The sequence below is a fragment of the Xenopus laevis genome, chromosome 4S (assembly GCF_017654675.1).
Source record: "Xenopus laevis strain J_2021 chromosome 4S, Xenopus_laevis_v10.1, whole genome shotgun sequence".
In the NCBI taxonomy this organism is placed as follows: Eukaryota; Metazoa; Chordata; class Amphibia; order Anura; family Pipidae; genus Xenopus; species Xenopus laevis.
The window spans coordinates 55,400,096-55,423,221 of NC_054378.1; the positions used below are offsets into that span (position 1 = coordinate 55,400,096).

Sequence of the window (23,126 nt, forward strand, 5' to 3'; positions counted from 1 at the left end):
CCTCATCTGAAGTATGCAGTGCAGTTTTGGACTTTAGAGGGATATAAATGAGCTGGAGAGAGTGCAGAGACGTGCAGCTAAACTGGTTAGAAGGATGGAAGACTTAAATTATGAGGGTAGACTGTCAAGGTTGGGGTTGTTTTCTGTGGAAAAAAGGCCCTTGCGAGGGGACATGATTACACTTTACAAGTACATTAGAGGACATTATAGACAAATAGCAGGGGACATTTTTACCCATAAAGAGGATCACCGTACCAGAGTCCACCCCTTCAGACTAGAAAAAAAGACATTTCAATTGAAGCAATGTAGGTGGTTCTTTACAGTGAGAAAAGTGAGGTGGAAGTGGAATGCACTGCCGGGTGATGTTGTGATGGCTGATTCAGTTAATGCCTTTAAGAATGGCTTGGATGATTTATTAGACAGACAATATCACAGGCTATTGTGATACTAAACTCTATAGTTAGTATAGGTATGGGTATATATAATTTATGTGAAAGTATGGAGGGGTGTGTGTATGGATGCTGGGTTTTCATTTGGAGGGGCTGCACTTGATGGACTTTGTCTTTTTTCAACCCGATTTAACTATGTAACAATAAAAAGATTTGCCGCGCTAGGGCCGGTGAACATTTTTGACCACGCCCATTTTATGGCCACACTCCCTAATTACCATGTTCATTTTTCAAAATTTGTCAGGTTATGAAAGTTTGACACATTTCTGTTGTTTTCATGTGTTATTACAGTTTTGCTAATGAAGGTGTATTGCAAGTCAGTTTTCCCAAGATACTGTCAGGGTCCGAAGGCACAATTTGGAGTGCGGACCAAGGAGGAAGCAATTAGGCAAACACAGTTCGCGGTACAATGGATTAGGAATCGGCAAAGGTCGGTCCAGGCAGCAAGATATCGTGGTCGAGGTTTCAGGCAAAGGTCGGTCCAGGCAGCGAAGTATCAAGGTCGAGGTTTCAGGCAAGGTCGAGAATCAAGAATCAATATTTAGAAGACACCCAGGAACTCTAGATAGAAGAACCTATACTCGGGCGCTGAGAGAACCTTCTGGCGTCCTTAAATAGGTGGGTTTTCGCACCAAAACGTGCTAGGTGACATCACAGGACGTGCGCCAGAATGTGCGCCAGCGTCAGCACGTTTTGGATGACAGCGTTAATATGCTGCGCGAAAACGCCGGTGTCACGCTGGCGTCTGACTGCTGCATGGCCTCTTCTGGGCACCGCCATCTTGGACGCACAGAGGACGGCCAGGACGCCTTACAGTACCCCCTCCTCCACGGGGGGCCTCCGGACCACCAAGGCTGGGTTTCAGAGGAAATCTTCTATGAAATCTCCGAATTAGAAAAGGAGCATGAATGTCTGAATGTTTGACCCAGGAACATTCTTCAGGGCCGAACCCACCTCCATTCCACCAAATACTGAAGAGAGCCCCTGGATACCCGAGAATCCAAATTTTTCTCCACTTCAACTCCTGATGACCATCAACGGATACAGGAACTGGCGGAGAAGAAACATGACCAACAGCATCCGGCTTGAGAAGAGAAACATGAAAGACATTCGCAATCTTCATCTCTGGGGTCAACTGCAGATGAACGGCCACAGGGTTTATGAGTTCAATAATGGGAAAAGGGCCAATGAATTTGGGACCTAATTTAGCAGAAGGAATTTTAAGACGAATGTTCTTAGTAGAGAGCCACACCTTATCACCAAGAGCATATTGTGGAAGAGGTGAACGCTTCTTATCGGCAAAAAACTTTTGACTGGAAGAACTCTTCTCAAGGTTGACCTTCATGGCTTGCCAAATGGCAGACATTGGTCGTTGGAAGCTGGTGCATTGGAGAGGAGTACATCTTGAGGAAAAGCAAATGGGTGTTGCCCATAAACACAAAAAAAAGGAGATCTGTCTGAAGAGGCATGAAGAGAATTATTGTGAGCAAATTCGGCCCAGGGACGTAAATCAGCTCAATCATTTTGGCACAAGGAAATATGGAATTGTATAGGAATATGGGAATTGTTCAAGAGCTTGGTTGACACGTTCAGAAGCTCCGTTGGACTGAGGATGATAGGCAGAGGAAAAATGTATTGAAATATTGAGAGATTTGCATAAAGACCTCCAAAACTTGGAAATGAACTGTGAACCTCTGTCAGACACAATTTCCAAAGGAAAACCATGAAGACAAAAATGTGTTGAATGAAAAAATTTGAAAGTTCCAAAGCAGAAGGTAATTTACGGAGAGGGATGAAGTGAGCCATTTTGCTGAACCTGTCAATTACCACCCAAATGACTGTACAACCACGGGAGGGAGGAAGGTCCACAATAAAGTCCATGGCCAAATGTGTCCAAGGCTGGGAAGGAATGGGTAGTGGTAAAAGTAATCCCTTGGGGGAGGTGTGACAGGTTTTAGATGCGGCACAAACGGAACAGGAAGAAACAAATTCTTTAACGTCTTTCCAAAGGAAAGCCACCAAACAAGACGGGATAATAACTCAGTATTCTTCTTGATTCCAGGATGGCCAGCCTGCTTGGAACTGTGTGATTGATGAAGAATAGATTGACGAAGATCCAGGGGAACAAAGGCCACACCAGGAGGTGTATCAGCAGGAGCAGAAGTTTGAGCAGACAAGATTTGAGACCCCATAGAAGGAAACAAGGCAGCCACAATTTTGCCGATGGAATAATCGGTTCTTCGTCCTTCAAAGAAGAGTCCACAGGAGAAAAACTTCTGGATAAGGCATCCGACTTTTTGTTTCTAGAACCAGGTCGGAAAGTAATGACAAAATTAAAACGTGAAAAGAACAAGGACCAACGAGCCTGTCTGGGGTTCAGACGTTTGAGGGTTTGAATGTATTCCAAGTTCTTATGGTCTGTAAAAATGGTCACAGGATCTTCTGAACCTTCAAGAAGATGCTTCCATTCTTCTAATGCTAACTTGACTGCCAGTAGTTCACGATTGCCAACGTCATAATTGCTTTCTGGAGGAGAATTTTTTTTCCCATCACAGAGTTGTCTTTGAGAGAGTACGGCTCCAGCACCTTTGTCAGAGGCATCGACTTCTATGAAGAAAGGTAGAAGGGGGTCTGGATGTCTTAGGACAGAGGCTGAGGAGAAGGAACTTTTCAGGGATTCAAAAGCTTCTTTGGCTTGAGAAGTCCATACATCAGGTCTTCCACCTTTACGATGAGAGCCAAAATTGGAGAGATCCTAGATGAAAATCCTTTAATGAATTGCCTATAATAATTGGCCAAGCCAATGAATCTCTGTATAGCCTTGATACTAGTGGGTAAAGGCCATTCTTGAATAGCAGAAATCTTGGCTGGGTCCATCTCAAAGCCTTCAGAAGAAATTATATAGCCCAAAAATTGAATTTTAGGAGTCTCAAAAGAACATTTTTCCAGCTTGGCAAACAAGGCATTCTTCCTTAGGCGAGAAAGAACCTCCCGGACATGAATTCTATGCTCATCAAGATGTTTCGAGAAAATAAGAATATCGTCCAGGTAAACGACTACATACAGCCCCACCTGAAAATATCGTTGATGAACTCCTGGAAGACTGCGGGTGCGTTGTAGAGTCCAAAAGGCATGACCAGGTACTCGTAATGACCATCCCGAGTATTAAACGCAGTCTTCCATTCGTCGCCATCCCGGATTCGGATCAAATTGTATGCCCATCTGAGATCCAACTTGGTAAAAATACAAGCTCCTTTGAGTTGGTCAAAAAGTTCTGATATGAGGGGTAAAGGGTAGCGGTTCTTGGCGGTAATCTTGTTAAGGCCCCGGTAGTCGATACAAGGTCGAAGGCTACCATCTTTTTTCTCTACAAAGAAAAACCCCGACCCAGCCGGAGAAGAAGAAGGGCGTATAAATCCACGCTGGAGATTTTCCTGTACATATTCCTTCATGGCCTTAGTCTCCGAAGGGGAAAGAGGGTAAGTTCTACCTCGAGGAGGCATGGTGCCGGGAAGAAGATCAATGGGGCAGTCGTAGGATCGGTGTGGGGGAAGGATTTCTGCCGACTTTTTACAAAAGACATCACCAAAGTCCTGATATGCCTGAGGTAAAGAATGAAGATTTATTGAAGACAAGACAATTTCAAGACTGCATTATTGGGCATACACTTTAGTCGACAATATGGACTCCACTGGGAGATCTGATTTGCAGACCAATCAATGAGGGGATTGTGGAGTTGGAGCCAGGGTAAGCCCAGGACTACAGGTGTAGAAGGGCAATTTATAATAAGAAAAGAAAGTCTCTCCACATGCAGTGCCCCAATTATAACGGAAAGTTCTGGTGTGGTATGTGAAATGAAGGCTGTAGATAATGGTCTGTCATCAATCGCCAGGACTCGAAGAGGAGCCGTCAAAGGAAGTAGAGGAATGTTGTGCTGAGCAGCAAACGCCTTGTCCAGGAAGTTTCCTGCAGCCCCAGAATCCAGAAATGCTTGCGTCGAAATTTGCTTAGCCGAAACTTGAAGCTGCAGTGGAAGCAAAAAGCGACGAGAAGGTTGATGAGGGAAAGGATCAATTCCGCCCAGGTGAGTCTCCCCAAACATACCTAGGCACAAAAGTTTCCCTGCTTCATAGGACAATTAAAGGCAAAGTGAGCCTTGCCACCGCAGTAGAGACATAAGCCGGCAGTACGTCTGCGTAACTTTTCCTCTTCCGATAAGTGGGCTCCCCCGATCTGCATGGGTTCCTCAGAAGAAGCAGGAGTTGGAGCAGAAACAGGGGTAGTAGGAAGGAACGGTTTCTGGAATCGGGGAGCCAGGGGAGGAAGAAATTTCTTGCTTCTCTCTCTGTCGGACAGATGTTCACGCATCCTGGTATCAACTTTGATGGCAAGAGTGATGAGGTCTTCCAATTGCTCCGGAAGATCCCGGGATACCAGGTTGTCCTTTAGGCGAGTAGAGAGACCCTGGTAAAAAACCGCATGGTAGGAATCATTATTTCAATTTGTCTCTGCTGCTAAAGTGCGAAAGTCTATGGCATACTCGCTGACGCTGCGACTCCCTTGGCGAATCTGCAGCAAACGGGAAGCAGCGGTGGACACCTGCCCAGGTGCATCAAAGACTTTGCGAAAAGACTGGAGAAACAACTTGACATCGTGAGTAAGGGGAGAGTTCTTCTCCCACAAGGGGGACGCCCACTCCAAAGCCTTCCCTTGGAGACGAGTAATCACAAACCCTACTTTAGCCCTCTCGGAAGGATATTGCGAAGGCTGGAGCTCAAACTGGATTTGGCATTGGTTGACAGGACTGTGGGTCCTCATGGTAGAGTGGAGGAGCTGGAACCTTAGGCTCGGAAGCATGTGAAGAAGAGATGCCGACCACCAGAAGAGGAGCTGCTGCGGCGGCTGGAGGATTAATAGATAATTTCTCTAGGATGGCCTCCAGCGCTTGACCAAAATGGACCTGCTGAGCTTCGTAGGATTCCATACGTATAGCCAGTCCACGGAATGCTCTTCCAAAATCCGGAGGAGGCGGAGCTTCCTCAGAAGGGTCCATGGCCCGAGTATACTGTCCGTGCCTGAAGGCACAATTTGGAGTGCGGACCAAGGAGGAAGCAATTAGGCAAACACAGTTTGCGGTACAATGGATTAGGCAGAAGAATCGTCAGTTCTGGCAAAGGTCGGTCCAGTCAGCAAGATATCGTGGTCGAGGTTTCAGGCAAAGGTCGGTCCAGGCAGCGAAGTATCAAGGTCGAGGTTTCAGGCAAGGTCGAGAATCAATAATCAATATTTAGAAGACACCCAGGAACTCTAGATAGAAGAGCCTATACTCGGGCACTGAGAGAACCTTCTGGCGTCCTTAAATAGGTGGGTTTTCGTGCCAAAACGTGCTAGGTGACGCCAGCATCAGCACGTTTTGGACGCCAGCGTCCAAAGGAGGCGCCAGCGTTAATGCACCAGCGTTAATGCACCAGCATTAATACGCTGACGGCCGCATGGCCTCTTCTGGGCGCCGCCATCTTGGACATGTGGAGGACCTTGACTACTGTCAGTTTAATTTTTCCAGTTTATTGTTATGCAAAGCATATCTCTATCACTTTGAAGCTGTTAGCCAGCTAAATATACTATAGCAGCCATACCTCTGAAACAGATCCTAGTAAACATAAATGACAGGCACCGCCACCAATAATGATTAGTTGTAAAAAACCTGTAAAAATTTCACTTCTGAGCATCACTAATTTTATGAAACAAAGAAAAAGCCTACACTGTAGAGCTGTCAAGGTGCAATATTATCAGAACTCACTAACCTACATTCTGGAGTTGACCAGATTATGTATCTGTAAATTGTGTGTATGTAATGATTCCACCAAAACATGCTATATCAGGGACTCTCATTATACAGTCTACACTGCCTGTTGGTGTATTTAATCATGAATCTTCCCAGCAACATTGTTTAATGTATAACTAAGCAGTGGAGCCTTGTTTGCTTACCCTTTACTCTACTTTAATTACAGGCCCTGTCAACAATAATTATTAGCTGTATCAGATGATAGAACAATCCTGTGGATTCTACAGCCTCACTAACTACATGCTTGCTAAAACACAAAAGTAGAGAGAAAGAACAACTGTCACAGGTAGCAGTAGTACATTTTCTGATCTTGAACATCCCCAAAGCCCATTGGTTATACAAAGTCAGATTGACTGATTTTAATAATAATAATCTCACCATATTTAAGGCACAGTTTATAAGGGATGAGTACATTTACTAGAAATTTGTTTGACTGGTTCCCTCATACTGAACGCAATCAGGCCCAGATTTGTGGCGAGGCCACATAGGCCCGGGCCTAGGGCGGCACATTTTTGGGGGCGGCATGCCACCCAGTCGCTCTGTGGGGAGCCTGTGCTCCGGCGCTCGCACCCAGGGCGCTTTTGCGCCAGCGTGTTGTAGTGCGTGCAGGCGCTAGGACCGTGCGGAGCGCACGGACTAGGGGCGCCAGCCCAGCGAATCTGGCGCTGAACGCAATGGATAAATGGTGGCGCAGATACCCTTCTAGATAGTTAGCAATAGAGAGAAATATAAGCCATACACACATTGCATAAAAAAAGTTATTCCACCCATTTATGAGCAGATTTATCAAAGATATAATTTAGAATTTATGTGAATTTTTTATACTCTAATAATTCGAAAATACTCACAATTCGAATGGGAGGTTATTTAAGAAAAATTTGAGTGTCTAAAAAAAATGAAAAATTAATGTCTAATATTCGATTGAATAGTGCCGACCCGAAAATTCGAATCTAATTCCCCAGGGGGTGCCGAAACGTCAGATAATAATGCTGTGTTACCAATAAAACACTTTATTCACTTCTACAATGAGTGTGCTGATCCATTACTTTTGCATATTATGAATATTGATCGTGCACCTCTACTCTACCTAAGATCGAGTGCGGACACCCAAAGCATTTCTATATATATATATATATATATATATATATATATATATATATATATATATATATATATATATATATATATATATATATATATATATATATATATATATATATATATATGGGAGCAGCTTATTTACTACATTTATTTATTTACTACAGAGCCGGAAAATTGCTGAAATAAAATTGCTGACAACATATATAATAAGCTGTAATGCAATGAAATATATATACAGTACCTGTTTTCCAGGCTACTATTACTTAGCATGTGCTTACACTTAACAGAACGTTGATTTACATCCAGGTCCACACGTAGATTGCTTCAGGCACATGGCCTGTGTTCCATCTCCACAAGTTTGAAAAGCAAGAGTTACTGCAATATTGTTAAAGGGTTTTGTCTATTAAAAAGGAAAAGGAGTTCTTTCCTGACCATTTACAGATCTGCCTGTCTTAAAATACACATCAAAGCTGGTAGTATGAAGAGGGTGGTGCAACAAAGAGGGTGACATTTTTTTAACTAACATTATTTAATGTACGATTGTCAACTGGCGTGGAAGCAAGCGAGGGTAGCTATTTTAAGGATGTCTGTATTAAAGGGGCTGTTCACCTTCCAAACACTTTTTTTGATTCAGTTGTTTTTAGATTGTTCCCCAGAAATAAAGACTTTTTTCAATTACTTTCCATCTTTTATGTTTTACCTTTTTTTTTTTTAAATCTAAGTTTAAAGTTGAATGTTTGTGTCTCTGGTATTTGAGTCTGGCAGCTCAGTAATTCAGGTGCAGACTCTAAACTGTTACAAGTTTGCAACATTTAGTTGATACATTTCTCAGCAGCCTCTCTGGAGTATTAACAACTATTGTATCAATTTTAACAGCTGCTTGGAATAAAGAGATTCTGCTCAGCAGGGACAAAGATAAGAAATGTATTAACTAAATGTATCCATTTAGAACAGTTTACAGGGTCAGCGACCCCCCTCCCAGGACTGCTTCAGAAGGTGAAAAAAGACACTTGACACTTCAATATTAGAAAAACAGTCACACATAGAAAATAGAAAGTCATTGAAAAAAGTCTGGTGATCTATCTGAAAACAACTAGTTGTTTGAAGGTGAACCACCCCTTTAAGAGGCAGCACCATACTCATGCTTTCTCCAGACATTGCCAACTATTTAAATAAAGGAGACATGGACATATTTCTACTTTAAAACAAAATATAAACCTCAGAATCCAATTGGCTAGTGTTTTATTGTCCAAGTAATGATAAGAAATTGCAGAATTCTTGCTAGATGTTATGTAAGTGTATCGTTATTTACTGTATATAGTACCACTTATTTGCAGTACAGTGCAGTACAATTCTATACATTGCACATGTATAATGTATCTTTAGAATCATATATTGAACATCTTAAGAAGAAAGTCGTTGTTCATTTTGTATTTCTTTTCAGTTTTGCAATGGGCTCTAAATAAATGTATTTTTTGTTTTGGCATACCATTGTGTCATATGCATGCCATTACTAAAGTGGAAATATTTACACATTGCTCTTGCTGCTCACAAAGTTAATATCACTACTACACCCATATGTTTAAGGGAGCAGAGTGGGAAGCTTGAAAATATGGTTATTAACATGCAAATAAATGTGCAGCTCCTCTCATACTCAGCAAATCTGTATACTTACAAACATACACATAAAGGTTTGGTATGTGTAGGGGTGCTTGGGGGGGGCTAGCTCAGATGTACTGGGGTGATCTGGAAGAGGCAGTGCTCAGTGGAGGAGTAATCTCCTGGACAACTAGTTTCCTCGCTACAGACATGAGATAAAGGAGAGCATGTTTTATAAGTCTGCCTGCACAATTCATGTTAATACCAAGTTGCATAAATTGCATACTACAATGCAGGTACCTATACCAACCAACCAGGTGTTTGCTTTCATTTTTGCTAACTTGTGGGAGACTGACCATCAGGGGCGCTCCACCAATGAGGCGAGTTGAGACACTCGCCTCAGGCGGCAGCGCCCCCCTGGTTACCAGGGGCGGCAAAAATGCCGCTCCTGGTAACTAAGACCCGAATTTCCGGTTTTCAACCCGGAAATTCGGCTCTTCTAGTGCAGAGAGCGCAATTGCGCTCTCTGCACTAGCGTCGTGCAGCGCCCCGACCCCCTCCTGCGCAGAAAATGTGAGCGCCGTGAGGAGGGGTCGGGGCGGCAATGGAAGGTCGCCTCAGGCGGCATAAAGGCGCCGATCGGCGCTGCTGACCATAACTAATTGGTGATTGATTTCTATTAATATTTTCACTGGTAGGCAGTATATCTCCTTTTGCAACATTAGTCATTGAATAGGGTTTGTAATAATCATATGTTTTGTCTATTGTGTTAATAAGGAAATACAGTACGTACAGGTTTTTGTTATTCCTTTCACTATTGGTAACATTTGAAGTTGAAAGTAAAGTCATGTTGTGGTGTGTGCGTGTACAATCAAAACATTATTATTCACTATTATGAACTGCTTTATCTCATAGCTTAAAGGAACATTAACACCAAAAAATGTAAGTATTTTAAAGTAATGAAAATATCATGTATTGTTGCCCTGCACTGGTAAAACTGATGTGTTTGCTTCAGAAACACTACTATAGTTCATATAAACAAGCTGCTTTGGAGCAATGGCGGAAATTGAAAAACAGGTTAACTAATGGATAACAGATAACCCCATAAGACAGACAGAGCTTATTTGCTATCTGCTGTGTAACCTAAGCCTTTTCTCCTTTGAATGGCTGCCCCATTGCTACACAGCAGCTTATTTATATAAACAATAGTAGTGTTTCTTAAAGGGATCCTGTCATTGGAAAACATGTTTTTTTTCAAAACGCACCAGTTAATAGTGCTACTCCAGCAGACTTCTGCACTGAAATCCATTTCTCAAAAGAGCAAACAGATTTTTTTATATTCAGTTTTGAAATCTAACATGGGGATAGACATTTTGTCAATTTCCCAGCTGCCCCTGGTCATGTGACTCGTGCCTGCACTTTAGAAGAGAAATGCTTTCTGGCAGACTGCTGTTTTTACTTCTCAATGTAACTGAATGTGTCTCAGTGAGACATGGGTTTTTACTATTGAGTGCTGTTCTTAGATCTACCAGGCAGCTGTTATCTTGTGTGAGGGAGCTGTTATCTGGTTACTTTCCTATTGTTCTGTTGTTAGGCTGCTGGGGGGGGGAAGGGAGGGGGTGATATCACTCCAACTTGCAGTACAGCAGTAAAGAGTGATTGAAGTTTATCAGAGCACAAGTCACATGACTTGGGGCAGCTGGGAAATTGACAATATGTCTAGCCCCATGTCAGATTTCAAAATTGAATATAAAAAAATCTGTTTGCTCTTTTGAGAAATGGATTTCAGTGCAGAATTCTGCTGGATCAGCACTATTAACTGATTCATTTTTTTTTTCCCATGACAGTATCCCTTTAAGCAAACACAATAGGTTTACCAGTGCAGGGCAACACTGCATTATATTTTCGTTACTTTAAAACATTTTTTGATGTTACTGTTCCTTTAACAAGCTGCAACTGGGAGAGGGTTATGTTTATACAGAGGACTTTTCAGTAAACTGCTCATTTATTTTGACTGTAAAGCCTTTTAAGTCGTATTAAACAACAAGGTATGAAAAATGGTTAAATGCTTGTTTAAGATGTTACAACATGCTGGAATGGGTGCAATATGTATAATATTTATACCTCATATGCTTGATACTACTTGGTAATTCTCAGAAAGAGTATAAATGCTGGTCTTTAGGCTTACAATATTATAAAGGTATCGGACCAGATAACAGATCTTTCTATAATTTGGATCCTGATACATTAAGGGGCAGATTCACTAAGGGTCGAATTTCGAAGTTAAAAATACTTCGAAATTCGACCCTCGAATTGAAATCCTTCGACTTCGAATATCGAAGTCGAAGGATTTAGCGCTAATCCTGCGATCGAGCGATCGAAGGATTTTTCGTTCGATCGAACGATTAAATCCTTCGAATCGAACGATTCGAAGGATTTTAATCCAACGATCGAACGAAAATCCTTCGATCAAAAAAATGTTAGCAAGCCTATGGGGACCTTCCCCATAGGCTAACATTGACTTCGGTAGCTTTTAGCTGCCGAAGTAGGGGGTCGAAGTTTTTTTTAAAGGGCAAGTACTTCGACTATCGAATGGTCGAATAGTCGAACGATTTTTACTTCGAATCGTTCGATTTCGTTCGAATTCGATCGAATTCGAACGAATTTAACCAATTCGATGGTCGAAGTACCCAAAAAATACTTCGAAATTCGAAGTATTTTTCATTCGAATCCTTCACTCGAGCTTAGTGAATTGGCCCCTAAGTCTACTAGAAAATCATGTACATGTTAAATACATTTTTGCTTCCAACAAGGATGGATTATATCTTAGTCTGGATCATGAACAAGGTACTGATTTATTATTACAGAGCAAAATAGTTTTAAAAATGTGGATTATTTGGATGAAATGAAGTCTACGGGAGAAGACCTTTCCATAATTTGGAGCTTTCTGGATAATGGGTTTCTGGATAACAGATATATACATAGTTTGATAAATATGCGCAGTGATTACAGAAACTGCCATGTTTAACAGAGATTTTCCAGAATGTGATATTTAGGCATGTGAAACTTTCTGCACTTAAACAATGGGCTCAAGAATACCAGGTGCTAGGTTACCATAGCAACTACAGTCTTGCAGCTAGTGCCTAAAATAAAGACACAGCAATAAACATGAAAAAGGATATCTGAAGAGTTTTGTAGCCGCCCTGCTTTTTTGTTTTTACTGGGAAGTAAAAATAGATGTGTGAATGTTCAGCCCATATACATTATTAGTTATTTGTGCAGTTAGTTATGTGGTATGCTGTGATGTACAATTCCTTCTGCTTTTATGCTCTACATATCTCCTGCCTTAGTTGCAGTTGTCCTATATTTTATAGACATATGTGAAGCCTTGTTTATTAAAAATATATTGCACTAAATCCTCAGTATTTTACAAACTGCCGTAATCAGTATTCTTTGTGTCACCATAGGCGGAGGGTGATTATTGTGCTTGGGAAGGCTACTTAACCCATTCCTTGTTTTGATTTTACTTTGATTATGTCCTGTAAATAGGGATGTAGCGAACGTCGGAAAAAAAGTTCGCGAACATATTCGCGAACTTGCGCAAAAATGCGAGCGGTTCGCGAACGGTTCGCGAACCCCATAGACTTCAATGGGAAGGCGAACTTTAACATCTAGAAAAGACATTTCTGGCCAGAAAAATGATTTTAAAGTTGTTTAAAGGGTGCAACGACCTGGACAGTGGCATGCCAGAGGGGGATCAAGGGCAAAAATGTATCTGAAAAATCTGCCTGTGTGTGCTTGGAAGAGATAGTGTAGGGGGAGAGCTGTTAGTGATTTCAGGGACAGATGATAGTAAGTTTGCTGGCTAGTAATCTGCTTGATACTGCTCTGTATTGGAGGGACAGAAGTCTGCAGGGATTTGAGGGACATTTTAGCTTAGGTAGCTTTGCTGGCTAGTAATCTACTGTTCTCTTTAAACAACTGCCATACGTTGACCTTGTAGGCATTGTTTGCCCAGTTTTTTTGGACGCAGCCACTGAAGCACAGTTGCCAGAAAAAATATGCCATATAAATGCTGAAAATAGTCATTTTTCGCCATACGTTGACCTTGTAGACATTGTTTGCCCAGTTTTTTTGGACGCAGCCACTGAAGCACAGTTGCCAGAAAAAATATGCCATATAAATGCTGAAAATAGTAATTTTTCGCCATACGTTGACCTTGTAGACATTGTTTGCCCAGTTTTTTTGGTTGCAGCCACTGAAGCACAGTTGCCAGAAAAAATATGCCACATAAATGCTGAAAATAGTCATTTTTTGCCATATACGTTGAGTCAACGTATGGCAAAAAATGACTATTTTCAGCATTTATATGGCATATTTTTTCTGGCCTCTGTGCTTCAGTGGCTGTGGCCAAAAAAACTGGGCAAACAATGCCTACAAGGTCAACGTATACACTACTACAGCGGTGGATACGGATTACGTAAAATATATGAATGCTGCTTGAAAAAAAGTAACTCAAGTGGTTTTTCTAGAGACGATAATATTATCAATATTTAGACAAAATGTGAACAAGGTCACACAGCTCGATGGCGGGTTGAAGAAAACAGTGTGCAAATAATGCCTACAAGGTCAACGTATACACTACTACAGCGGTGGATACGGATTACGTAAAATATATGAATGCTGCTTGAAAAAAAGTAACTCAAGTGGTTTTTCTAGAGACGATAATATTATCAATATTTAGACAAAATGTGAACAAGGTCACACAGCTCGATGGCGGGTTGAAGAAAACAGTGTGCAAATAATGCCTACAAGGCCAACGTATACACTACTACAGCGGTGGATACGGATTACGTAAAATATATTATGGCTGCTTGAAAAAAGTGACTCCGGTGTTTTTTCTGGAGACGGTAATATTATGGATATTTAGACAGAATGGGAACAAGGTCACACAGCTCGATGGCGGGTTGAAGAAAACAGTGTGCAAATAATGCCTACAGGGCAAATAATGCCTAAAAGGTCAACTTATACACTACTACAGCGGTAGTAAAATAAAAAAAAGTAAAATAAAAAAAAAATGAATATTAAAAAAAAAAATTAAAGTTGGTGCTGCTGAACTACTAGGAGCAGCAGATTAGCACACCAGTCCCACTCCCCAACACTGCTAGACTAATAGCACTGGGCTCTTATAGTAGTAGTAGTAGTAGTAGTAGTAAAACAACAAAAAAATAAATAAAAGCAGTCCTTACAAGGACTACTGTTATTGCAGCAGTCAGCAGATGAGATCAGAAGCAGGACAGCTGCCCACTGCAGCTACATACAGAGCACTGCAGTAGAAGGTAGATTACTAGCCAGCAAAGCTACCTAAGCTAAAATGTCCCTCAAACCCCTGCAGACTTCTGTCCCTCCAATAACAGAGCAGTATCAAAACGATTACTAGCCAGCAAACTTTCAACTGTCCCTGAAATCACTAACAGGCAGCAGCTCTCTCCCTACACTATCTCTTCAGCACACACAGGCAGAGTGAAAAAACGCTGCAGGGCTTCGGTTTTTATAGGGAAGGGGAGTGGTCCAGGGGAGAGCTTCCTGATTGGCTGCCATGTACCTGCTGGTCTGGGGTGAGAGGGCAAAAAAAGCGCCAACAATGGCGAACCCAAAATGGCGAACGTCGCGCGACGTTCGCGAACTTCCGGCGAGCGCGAACACCCGATGTTCGCGCGAACAAGTTCGCCGGCGAACAGTTCGCGACATCTCTACCTGTAAACAAAGGGTAGATCATAGAAGAAAGAGCAATTAGTGTGCTGTACTGTTTTAAGTCTATGATACCGAACTCTTTAGAATGTATTATATGTTGCAGATAGGTAAGTAGAAGAAGTTGTTTTAGTTTTAATAATGACCATTTGTTAGTACCCCAGTAATAAATAACCAAAATGCAAAGACATTTCTTTGCCTCTCACTAGTGGCAAGATGGTTATTTGTTGTGCTTATTCCTATTGCTTAATAGGCTGCTGCTTTAAGAATAGTGAAAACAAATGAGTTACTGTGAATCTAATTATATTCAGTGCCAGGACCAGACATGGAGTAGCTTTATTTTCCCCTTTAAACTTCTATTATTCTCAGAAAACACCCACTAAATGCCTTTGCCTCTATAAGGATATTGAGAGGTGTAGTTTAACACCAGCTAGGTGCTGCAGGATGAACCCTGGAAGTAGCTGAAGTTTAGGGTTTGGGTAGCATCTAGTGCACACTGGGAGTATTGGGTAAAGGCACATCATCCTTACCACTTAATAATGTGAGATCAGTTAGCTTCTGTAGCACACTGTTTAATAAAAAGAACTGCATATAGGCACCCCAAGCATAGTGTGGGAACTGACACTCCAAGCACATCATATAGTTAGAGCCAGTGGGTTGAGGCACCACAAGCATATATTAAACAGTGAATGTCTGTGGGTACTGACCAGGGCCGCCATCAGGGGGGTCACGGGGGACAAGCGTACCGGGCCCGGGCATGAGGGGGGGCCCCGCAGCGCTGCATTTTTTGAAGATCCGGGCCCCCCTTACGAGCGCCCGAGCCGTACGTCTTGCCTCTGCGTTGCCGAATGCGGAAGTGCCGAAAAGCCAAAGCCGATGCTCCGAAAAGACCCGAAGTCACGAAAGCCGAAGTCCCGAAGCACCGAAATGACCCGAAGTCACGAAAACAGCCGAAGTGCTGAAGCGGCGCAAAGACCCGAAGTCACGAAAACAGCAGAAATTGAAGTCCTGAAGCGGTGAAAAGACCCAAAGTCACGAAAGGAGGCGAAGTTGAAGTACTGAAGCCATGAGTTCAATTCTACTGAACACCAGTTTGTGTGTTTTTTTAATCCACTGGCCACCAATGTATTATTTTAATATTCTAATATTCTTTTTTTAAAACATTTATTTTTGGGGCCCAAATTTTTTTTGTAAGGGGCCCCTTGCTACCAATGTTTTGTTTTGTTTTTTTGTAATTTTTTTTGGGGGCCCCAATTTTTTTTAACTTGTAAGGGGGCCCCTGCCACCAATGTTTTTTTTTTTTAATTTTTTTTGTTGGGGCCCCAAGTTTTTTTTAACTTATAAGGGGGCCCCTGCCACCAATGTTTTTTTAAAAAAAAAACATTTTTTTTTCAATTTTTTTTGGGAGGGGCCCCTGACCATCAATAGCTTTTTATAACTTGTGTGGGGGGGGGGTTACTTTTGTTTTAGCGCTGATGTCTGTGTGGTCTTTTAACTGCGATGTGGAGTGGGCGGGATATGGGGTGGAGCTTGGGTGTCAGTGTGGGCGGGCCCAGGGGGCCCCAAAAATTTTGTTGTACGGGGCCCTGTGATTTCTAATGGCGGCCCTGGTACTGACACTCCAGACACACAAAAATTGGGGGCCCTAATTTTTTTTAACTTGTAAGGGGGCCCCTGCCACCAATGTTTTTTTTTTTTTTTTTAAATTTTTTTTGTTGGGGCCCCAAGTTTTTTTTAACTTATAAGGGGGCCCCTGCCACCAATGTTTTTTTTTTAAAAAAAAACATTTTTTTAAATTTTTTTTGGGGGGGGGCCCTGACCATCAATAGCTTTTTATTACTTGTGTGGGGGGGTTACTTTTTTAGCGCTGATGTCTGTGTGGTCTTTTAACTGCGATGTGGAGTGGGCGGGATATGGGGTGGAGCTTGGGTGTCAGTGCGGGCGGGCCCAGGGGGCCCCAAAAATTTTGTTGTACGGGGCCCTGTGATTTCTAATGGCGGCCCTGGTACTGACACTCCAGACACACTTAGATGTCCCCTCCTATTTTTATCCTTTTGCTCTTTTACTAGTTTCTCATCTGCAGGTGCCACTAATGTATATTCCTCTTTTAATTTTTCATTTGCACTTTACAGGCCCCTTTTCATATTTTTTTTGTAGTAACTTTCATTTTGGTACCTCCCCCCATATTTCTTTGCTTTGATTTCATTTTTTTCCTAACCTGATATGCATGCTCTAGAATGTTTTACTGTTTCCAGACTGGTGTGGAAAGGGGCAGAAGTGAATTAATACAAAGCCCAAGAGTAAAGAAAAAAGGTACCTGGGTGCTGGCCCTGACACATATAATCCAGGAACAGTTAATCACAGTAGCAAACAGGGACTAAATTTCAGCTTTTTTTCCTCAAAGTGCAAGTCCCAGTCCTGCCACTACGGGATTGGTTAGGGTGCATGAAGCTTCAAATTTCTTCCGCGGGCCTAGCCAATCTTCTAAAGGCTGTACCAGGACTTACATCTTGAGGGGAAAACAGGAATTAAAGCTTTTCCTTTAATTCTTACGCTTGATTCTTTATCAGCCAGGTTTGGGATGGCTTAGCCTTAGAGAAAATCTTCCCATGTGTGTCACCTTTCCTGCCCCATCTCTTTTGTGTGTAAATACTCACTTTACTAATATACAGTACCAATGATTGCCTGCCCGCTGGGCTTGTCTGTAATCAACAAGTTATAGTAGCACTCAAATGCTGCAATCCATAAGGCCTGTCCAAAGGGTCAAGGTTATTGGAATATAGCCCCCAATTCAAAGGGCACATATATCAAATACAAAAGATATATTCCAAAACATTCTATTTTAAGTTAAAAAAACAATCTTTATTTAAGATAGATTTAAAAGAATAGGCATATAGACCAATTGGTGTTCCGCCTTACACGTTTCATACCCACTGGTACTTATTCATAGGCACTCTTGCCTGTAATCAACACTAGGCACTGCTTCCTCTAAGTAGAATACATATTGTGATATGCCTACTGTGGAAGCACTGCAGCCTAAATAATATTATGGGGCAAAGTGATGTAAAGTGAGAATAGCTTTACAGTCCTTAGGCCTGCCATAAAAAAAATCTTTTTTTTGAATCATCCCGCAAATGCCACCCTGTTAATGTTCCACTATTCCTAGCCAATTCCTTACTAATAAATATTGCTGCATGGAAACGGGTCTGGCGGAATTGTTTGCATCCATCTGACTCCGTTGTATACTATATATGTTGTTGTAGGCTCCCTGCCAGACCTTTTCTCCCTGAGGCCACCCTTCACAGCCATATTAGAGGTCATTTACAGCAAGGAAGGAGTGTGAAAAGTGCAAAACACAGCTGCAAATGGACTTTATTGTGCACATTGAACACTGCATTTTTAATTGCTGTATTGATACTGGCCTATTGATCTGACAGATGTGTAATTTGCTTTATTATTGTTATTTTATGCAAAGAATATTTCCTAAAAAAACATTTAAAAATATAAGTTCATGAAAAACTAGCCAAAAGCACATTTCAATACAAAATCAATCAGAACAGCTGCCATCCTCACTGGCCTGGTGATATTGACTGGGTGGAAGAAAGTAAAGGTCAAAGCAATTAACTTGAGTTCAGACCTGTAAGTATGTTGAACAGGCTCCTCTGAACAATGGGTTTGCAAGGCCATTTTAAGGCAGATTCCCCAAGCAACTGAGGAGACCAGTGATGGAAATATGTTGCTAAAAACTCACATTTCATATTATATTGTGTGGCAGATATATTTAGTATGTGCATCAGGGATAGGGTTGCCACCTTTTCCAAAAAATGTTACTGGCCAGTGGTGGGGGCGGGTACTAAAGGGGCGGACCATGATGCAAAAAGGGGCATTGCCACGTCATGCGATGCGCACAAGAGGAAGAAACTGTAAGTTTCCACCGGAGGGCCAAGGGCTTTGTTAAGGGTATTACAAATTACTGGCAACTACATTGCCTGTACATTTGTAATACCGGCCCTGGCCTTGGCAGTTGTTTTACCGGCTAGGCCGGTAAAATACTGGCTGGGTGGCAACCCTAATCAGGGATGGCCAACTTCCAGCCCTCCGGCTGGAACTCTCAGCATGCCACCACCAGCTCAAGGCTGTGCGACACAAGCAACACAAGTTATGTCCCCAACATACACAACCAGTTATGGAATGCACAAACAATTTGGCATTCACTCATATCTGTGTGTGCATTATTGCATCATTGCTATAACAGAAAAATAAAGCAATATGTTTACTTACTTTCCAGTCTGTGTCCGCAGCAGAAAGAAAGGTGTCAGCAGACTCCTGAAATAGCAACACAATATTTGTAAACATTTGCTAGATAAATAGAACATCATTAATTTCAGAAAACATTTTAGACATATACCTAAGCTAGACTCCCTTGCCCCCTGATCACTCACAAGCAAAGTTACCAGTGTTCTACTGTCCTGTGCTTGAGCTGCAAATGATCTATTCTATATTCTGTATTCCCACCACAACAATCTATCTGCAGAGCATACCATATCCCATCTCCTGTAATACAATGCAACATATAGTCAGATAATTATATACTGTGGTAATTTACTCAAATGTTAGCCTTAGCAATACCTTGTCAAAGTAGAAATGCAGCAACACCTAGGTAACGTTAAACAGAAACCCATCTGCTTTAATCATAGTGGAGTTTTTATGAGAAAAGTAACATAACAATGTGTAACAAAAGTAACAGTAATTGACAGTTCGTGTTCATTAGACAGTACAGCTTGTTCCACTGGCTGACTTAGCCCCACTTAGACAGTCCATACCTCAGTTTCTAACAGATTAGTACAAAAGTATTTCCAATCTCTCTGCTTGAGAGAAGTACCTCATAGTCCTAGACTTCCTATTTCGTGCTTCCCTTCAGAGAGGTGGTGACAACATTCACCACACCTGCATTTATTTTATTACATGCTAATTGCACCAGCCTCTAATATTCTCTTCATATGCTGGGTCTAATAGAGCATTCTGGGAAACATGTACAGTATTTTCCCACTAGTGTTTTCCCAGACACATTACATACAGTATACAAAGAACATTACATAGATGTGTTTGACAGCTTTAAGTGCCCACTCATATAACATATCTGCAATGGCATACCCTTTTTTGCAGCATATATACATCCTACTTTTTTTGACAATATAGCTGAAGGTCAAACCATACATTCTCCTGCAATATATGTGCATATCCCATATTTTCTAAAGTAAAATAACTGCAGAACAAGTCCTATCAATACAATGCTTAAGCCCTTTCTTGCGTATTACAGTATATCTGCAAATTATTCACACAACTCTACTGTAACATTCTCTCCCAACATTGTGTTTTTTGTAGGTACATCAAAATACTAAAGTACCATCCCCATTTCAATAAATTATCTGGAGAGCCTCATGTGCCTTCTACAATATATTTGAAAGAATTTGGAGTTAATCCTGCCAGCACAAGTGCGCCCTTTTTGCAGAGCTACACATTCCCTCTACTGCAACATGTACTGTATATAGACATATGCACAGCATCTGATGATTTCTCCAGCTACTTACCGTATATACTCAAGTATAAGCCGAGTTTTTCAGCATCCAAAATTTGCTCAAAAACTCTACCTCGGCTTATACTCGAGTCAAATACAAGAAAGGCTGTAATACAGAAAGGCTTCGCTTGAGGAGCTCCTCCATGGTCCCGCATCCGTGGGGTCGGCAAGACTGCACCAATCCAGCGCTTCCTAAATGACAGCTTCGAGGAGAGATACAGGCGCGCAGTAAAGGAGATGCACTGCCTGAACCCCGAGCCCAGGGAGCTCCAGTTGGGCATCCAGATCCCGGACACCAGCGGCAGCTACTCCTTCCCAAACCTCAGCCCATCAATAAACAACTCACTCTGCTCACCGTCACCGTCTCTCTGTGTGCTGCAATCTCGACAATCACCATGCAGCACCTAGCAATGGGTGCAATATACAGTAGCACCGACCGGAAACAGCGAAAATGTTATAAGGTTCCTACAGGCACAAGATCAGCCACTCCCCTCCTGCAGCCCCTGGAAGCGCGAATACGGTATGTCTAGTGAATATGTAGCGGTGTTACACGCCAACCTCTAGCCATCTCCAGCCAGTCTAAAGCTGCTGTCACTTCTCTATATAATACACCGGAGGCCGTCAATTTGTAACATCAGAGTGTTTAGGCAAAAGCATGCTAATTCAGGTACCTCCACTGCTCCACTATGGCATCTCCAATCCCAATAGTGTTAGGACCACTGGGTGGCAACTGTTTGGGTGTCCATTGGAATGATTACATAGGTGGGACATTTTTGAACAAACTGCACACAGTCGGGATCAGGAGCATGTGTTCTGCTGAATATGTCCTAAAATGTATTTCTCACCCTAGGCTTATACTCAAGTCAATACTTTTCTGCAGTTTTTGTTGGTAAAATTGGGTACCTCGGCTTATACTCGGGTCGGCTTATACTCAAGTATATACGGTATCTGTTTAGCATCAGATTAGAAGCAATTCCCCCTGTAAAACTATACATGATCAGATTAAGCTACAGATAAATTCAAAGTAGAATCTGGGCACAGTATATTTTTTTGCTGATTTTTTCGGGCATTCTCATTGTTAACATGGGAGGATCTGAGATGTTCGTTGCTAAATTATTATCATTTTCTCTGGAGAATTTATCATCAAGATTAGTTACAAATTATAACAGCCACAGAGCCTTCTTTAGTTCTCAGTTACTGAGCTTTATTCATTGTAGGGCCAAGTCCCTTACAAAGATGCTAGATGGGCACAAGTAGCACTAAGCACTGTATTAGCAGTAGTTTAAGGGTTGTTACAGTAAGTTGGATTTGGAAATCACTCTTGTAGTCAATATTACTGGGACAGTGCATGCAGTTTTAAATGCACAGAAATTTCAGAAAATAAATGTGCTAGAATCCTGAATAGCTAGAATAGCTAGTTAAAGTAGAATGGGGGATGTGAAAAAAATCCAGGGAAATCGAAAATCAGGAAATTGCACAATATACAGGAAGGACCACAAATGGACAATGCAAAATGAGGGAAAACTGGTCATACTCCATATTTATATAAATTGTGTATTTATATGAAACACAATAGAATCCTTGATGGTCAACACAGAATACAAATTTTAGTCAGTATAAGTAACTATAGACATACAGTACATGCATGAATTATGAAACACCTTCTTCCTCTGGAATGGAAATAAGTACACTTACCATCTCTGTGTCTTGGCCTCTGAGAAGAGGTTTCTCCTCTGGAAATCGAAGCTCACTCATCCCAGATATGCTGACGTCTGGCAGCAGCAAGCCTAGATCAGAAGAGACAAACATTTGGAAGTGAGTATATATCAAATAAAGTTGAATACATATAAATCTAATCTCATAGAGATTTACCTTTGGGTTACTTTTTACTAAATGCAGCTTCAGTTGCTAGAAGTAGAACTATTCTCTATTATGGATTAGACATTCCCCCTCTTTTCTACATGGCTTGTGCTGTAACATACCAAATAAGACTAGACATGGAGGCTATTTGTTCACTGGTAGCTCATTAGTCTCATGTGATCCAAGGGGGCCAGAGAAAAAATGCGAGACTCCAATACATAGTCTTGCTAAGACTATCCTGTCCTAGCATTTGAAAGTGTGCCCATTATCAAAGAACAGTTAGTAAACCCAGCATGAATATTTTTAGAAAAATGTGGTGCCGCACAATTTAGCACTAAAACTATCATAGTAAAACATTTCTATAAATCTACCATAAAATTGCCCTCTTGGCATTCGATTTGTAGGTCTTTCAATATTTACCCCATCTTCTCTCTCTTCTTGTACATAACCACTGCTTTCTGTACATGAGTACAGAAGCTGATCCTTTCTAGTTCTGCCAGATAAATGCAACATCCACAATCCTTCCCATGCTCTGCAGTGCACCATACTGGCGCCAGAGGAACATCTGATATTTTATGGTTTTCCCTTTCTTAGATCTACAGTAAAGTACATGTGATGTCTGCCTAAAGAAAATTCTACACCGACGCAGGATTAACAGCATACGTTATAGCATATACAAAAACCCCTTATAATAGATTTCTGTGTATAAAATACACAAACTAAATAACCACCCTCACATAGTCCAGCATTTTCTGGGGAGATCAGTGGTGTTTTGAAAAGAAATGTGGATATAGTAAAGAAATGCTTTTGAGTAGATGAGTAGATGATGCATAGATTATTAATAGTATAGCTATATGTAAAAAATATTAAAGCACATGTTAACCCAAAAAATTGTTTTGCCTAATAAAAGATAAATATAAGCAAGTTTCCAATAAAAAATGTT

General features: G+C 41.5%; 1 protein-coding gene across 6 annotated transcripts in view; it reads right to left on the minus strand.

Moving 5' to 3' along the window:
• ndrg4.S (NDRG family member 4 S homeolog) overlaps positions 1-23,126 on the minus strand; it is a 90,767-nt gene that overhangs the window by 29,444 nt on the left and 38,197 nt on the right. For all 6 annotated transcript variants that reach the window (NM_001094431.1, XM_041591371.1, XM_041591373.1 and 3 more), the window contains 2 exon segments: positions 19,027-19,071; positions 22,019-22,110. In NM_001094431.1, the coding sequence (NP_001087900.1) occupies positions 19,027-19,071; positions 22,019-22,110 (137 nt within the window).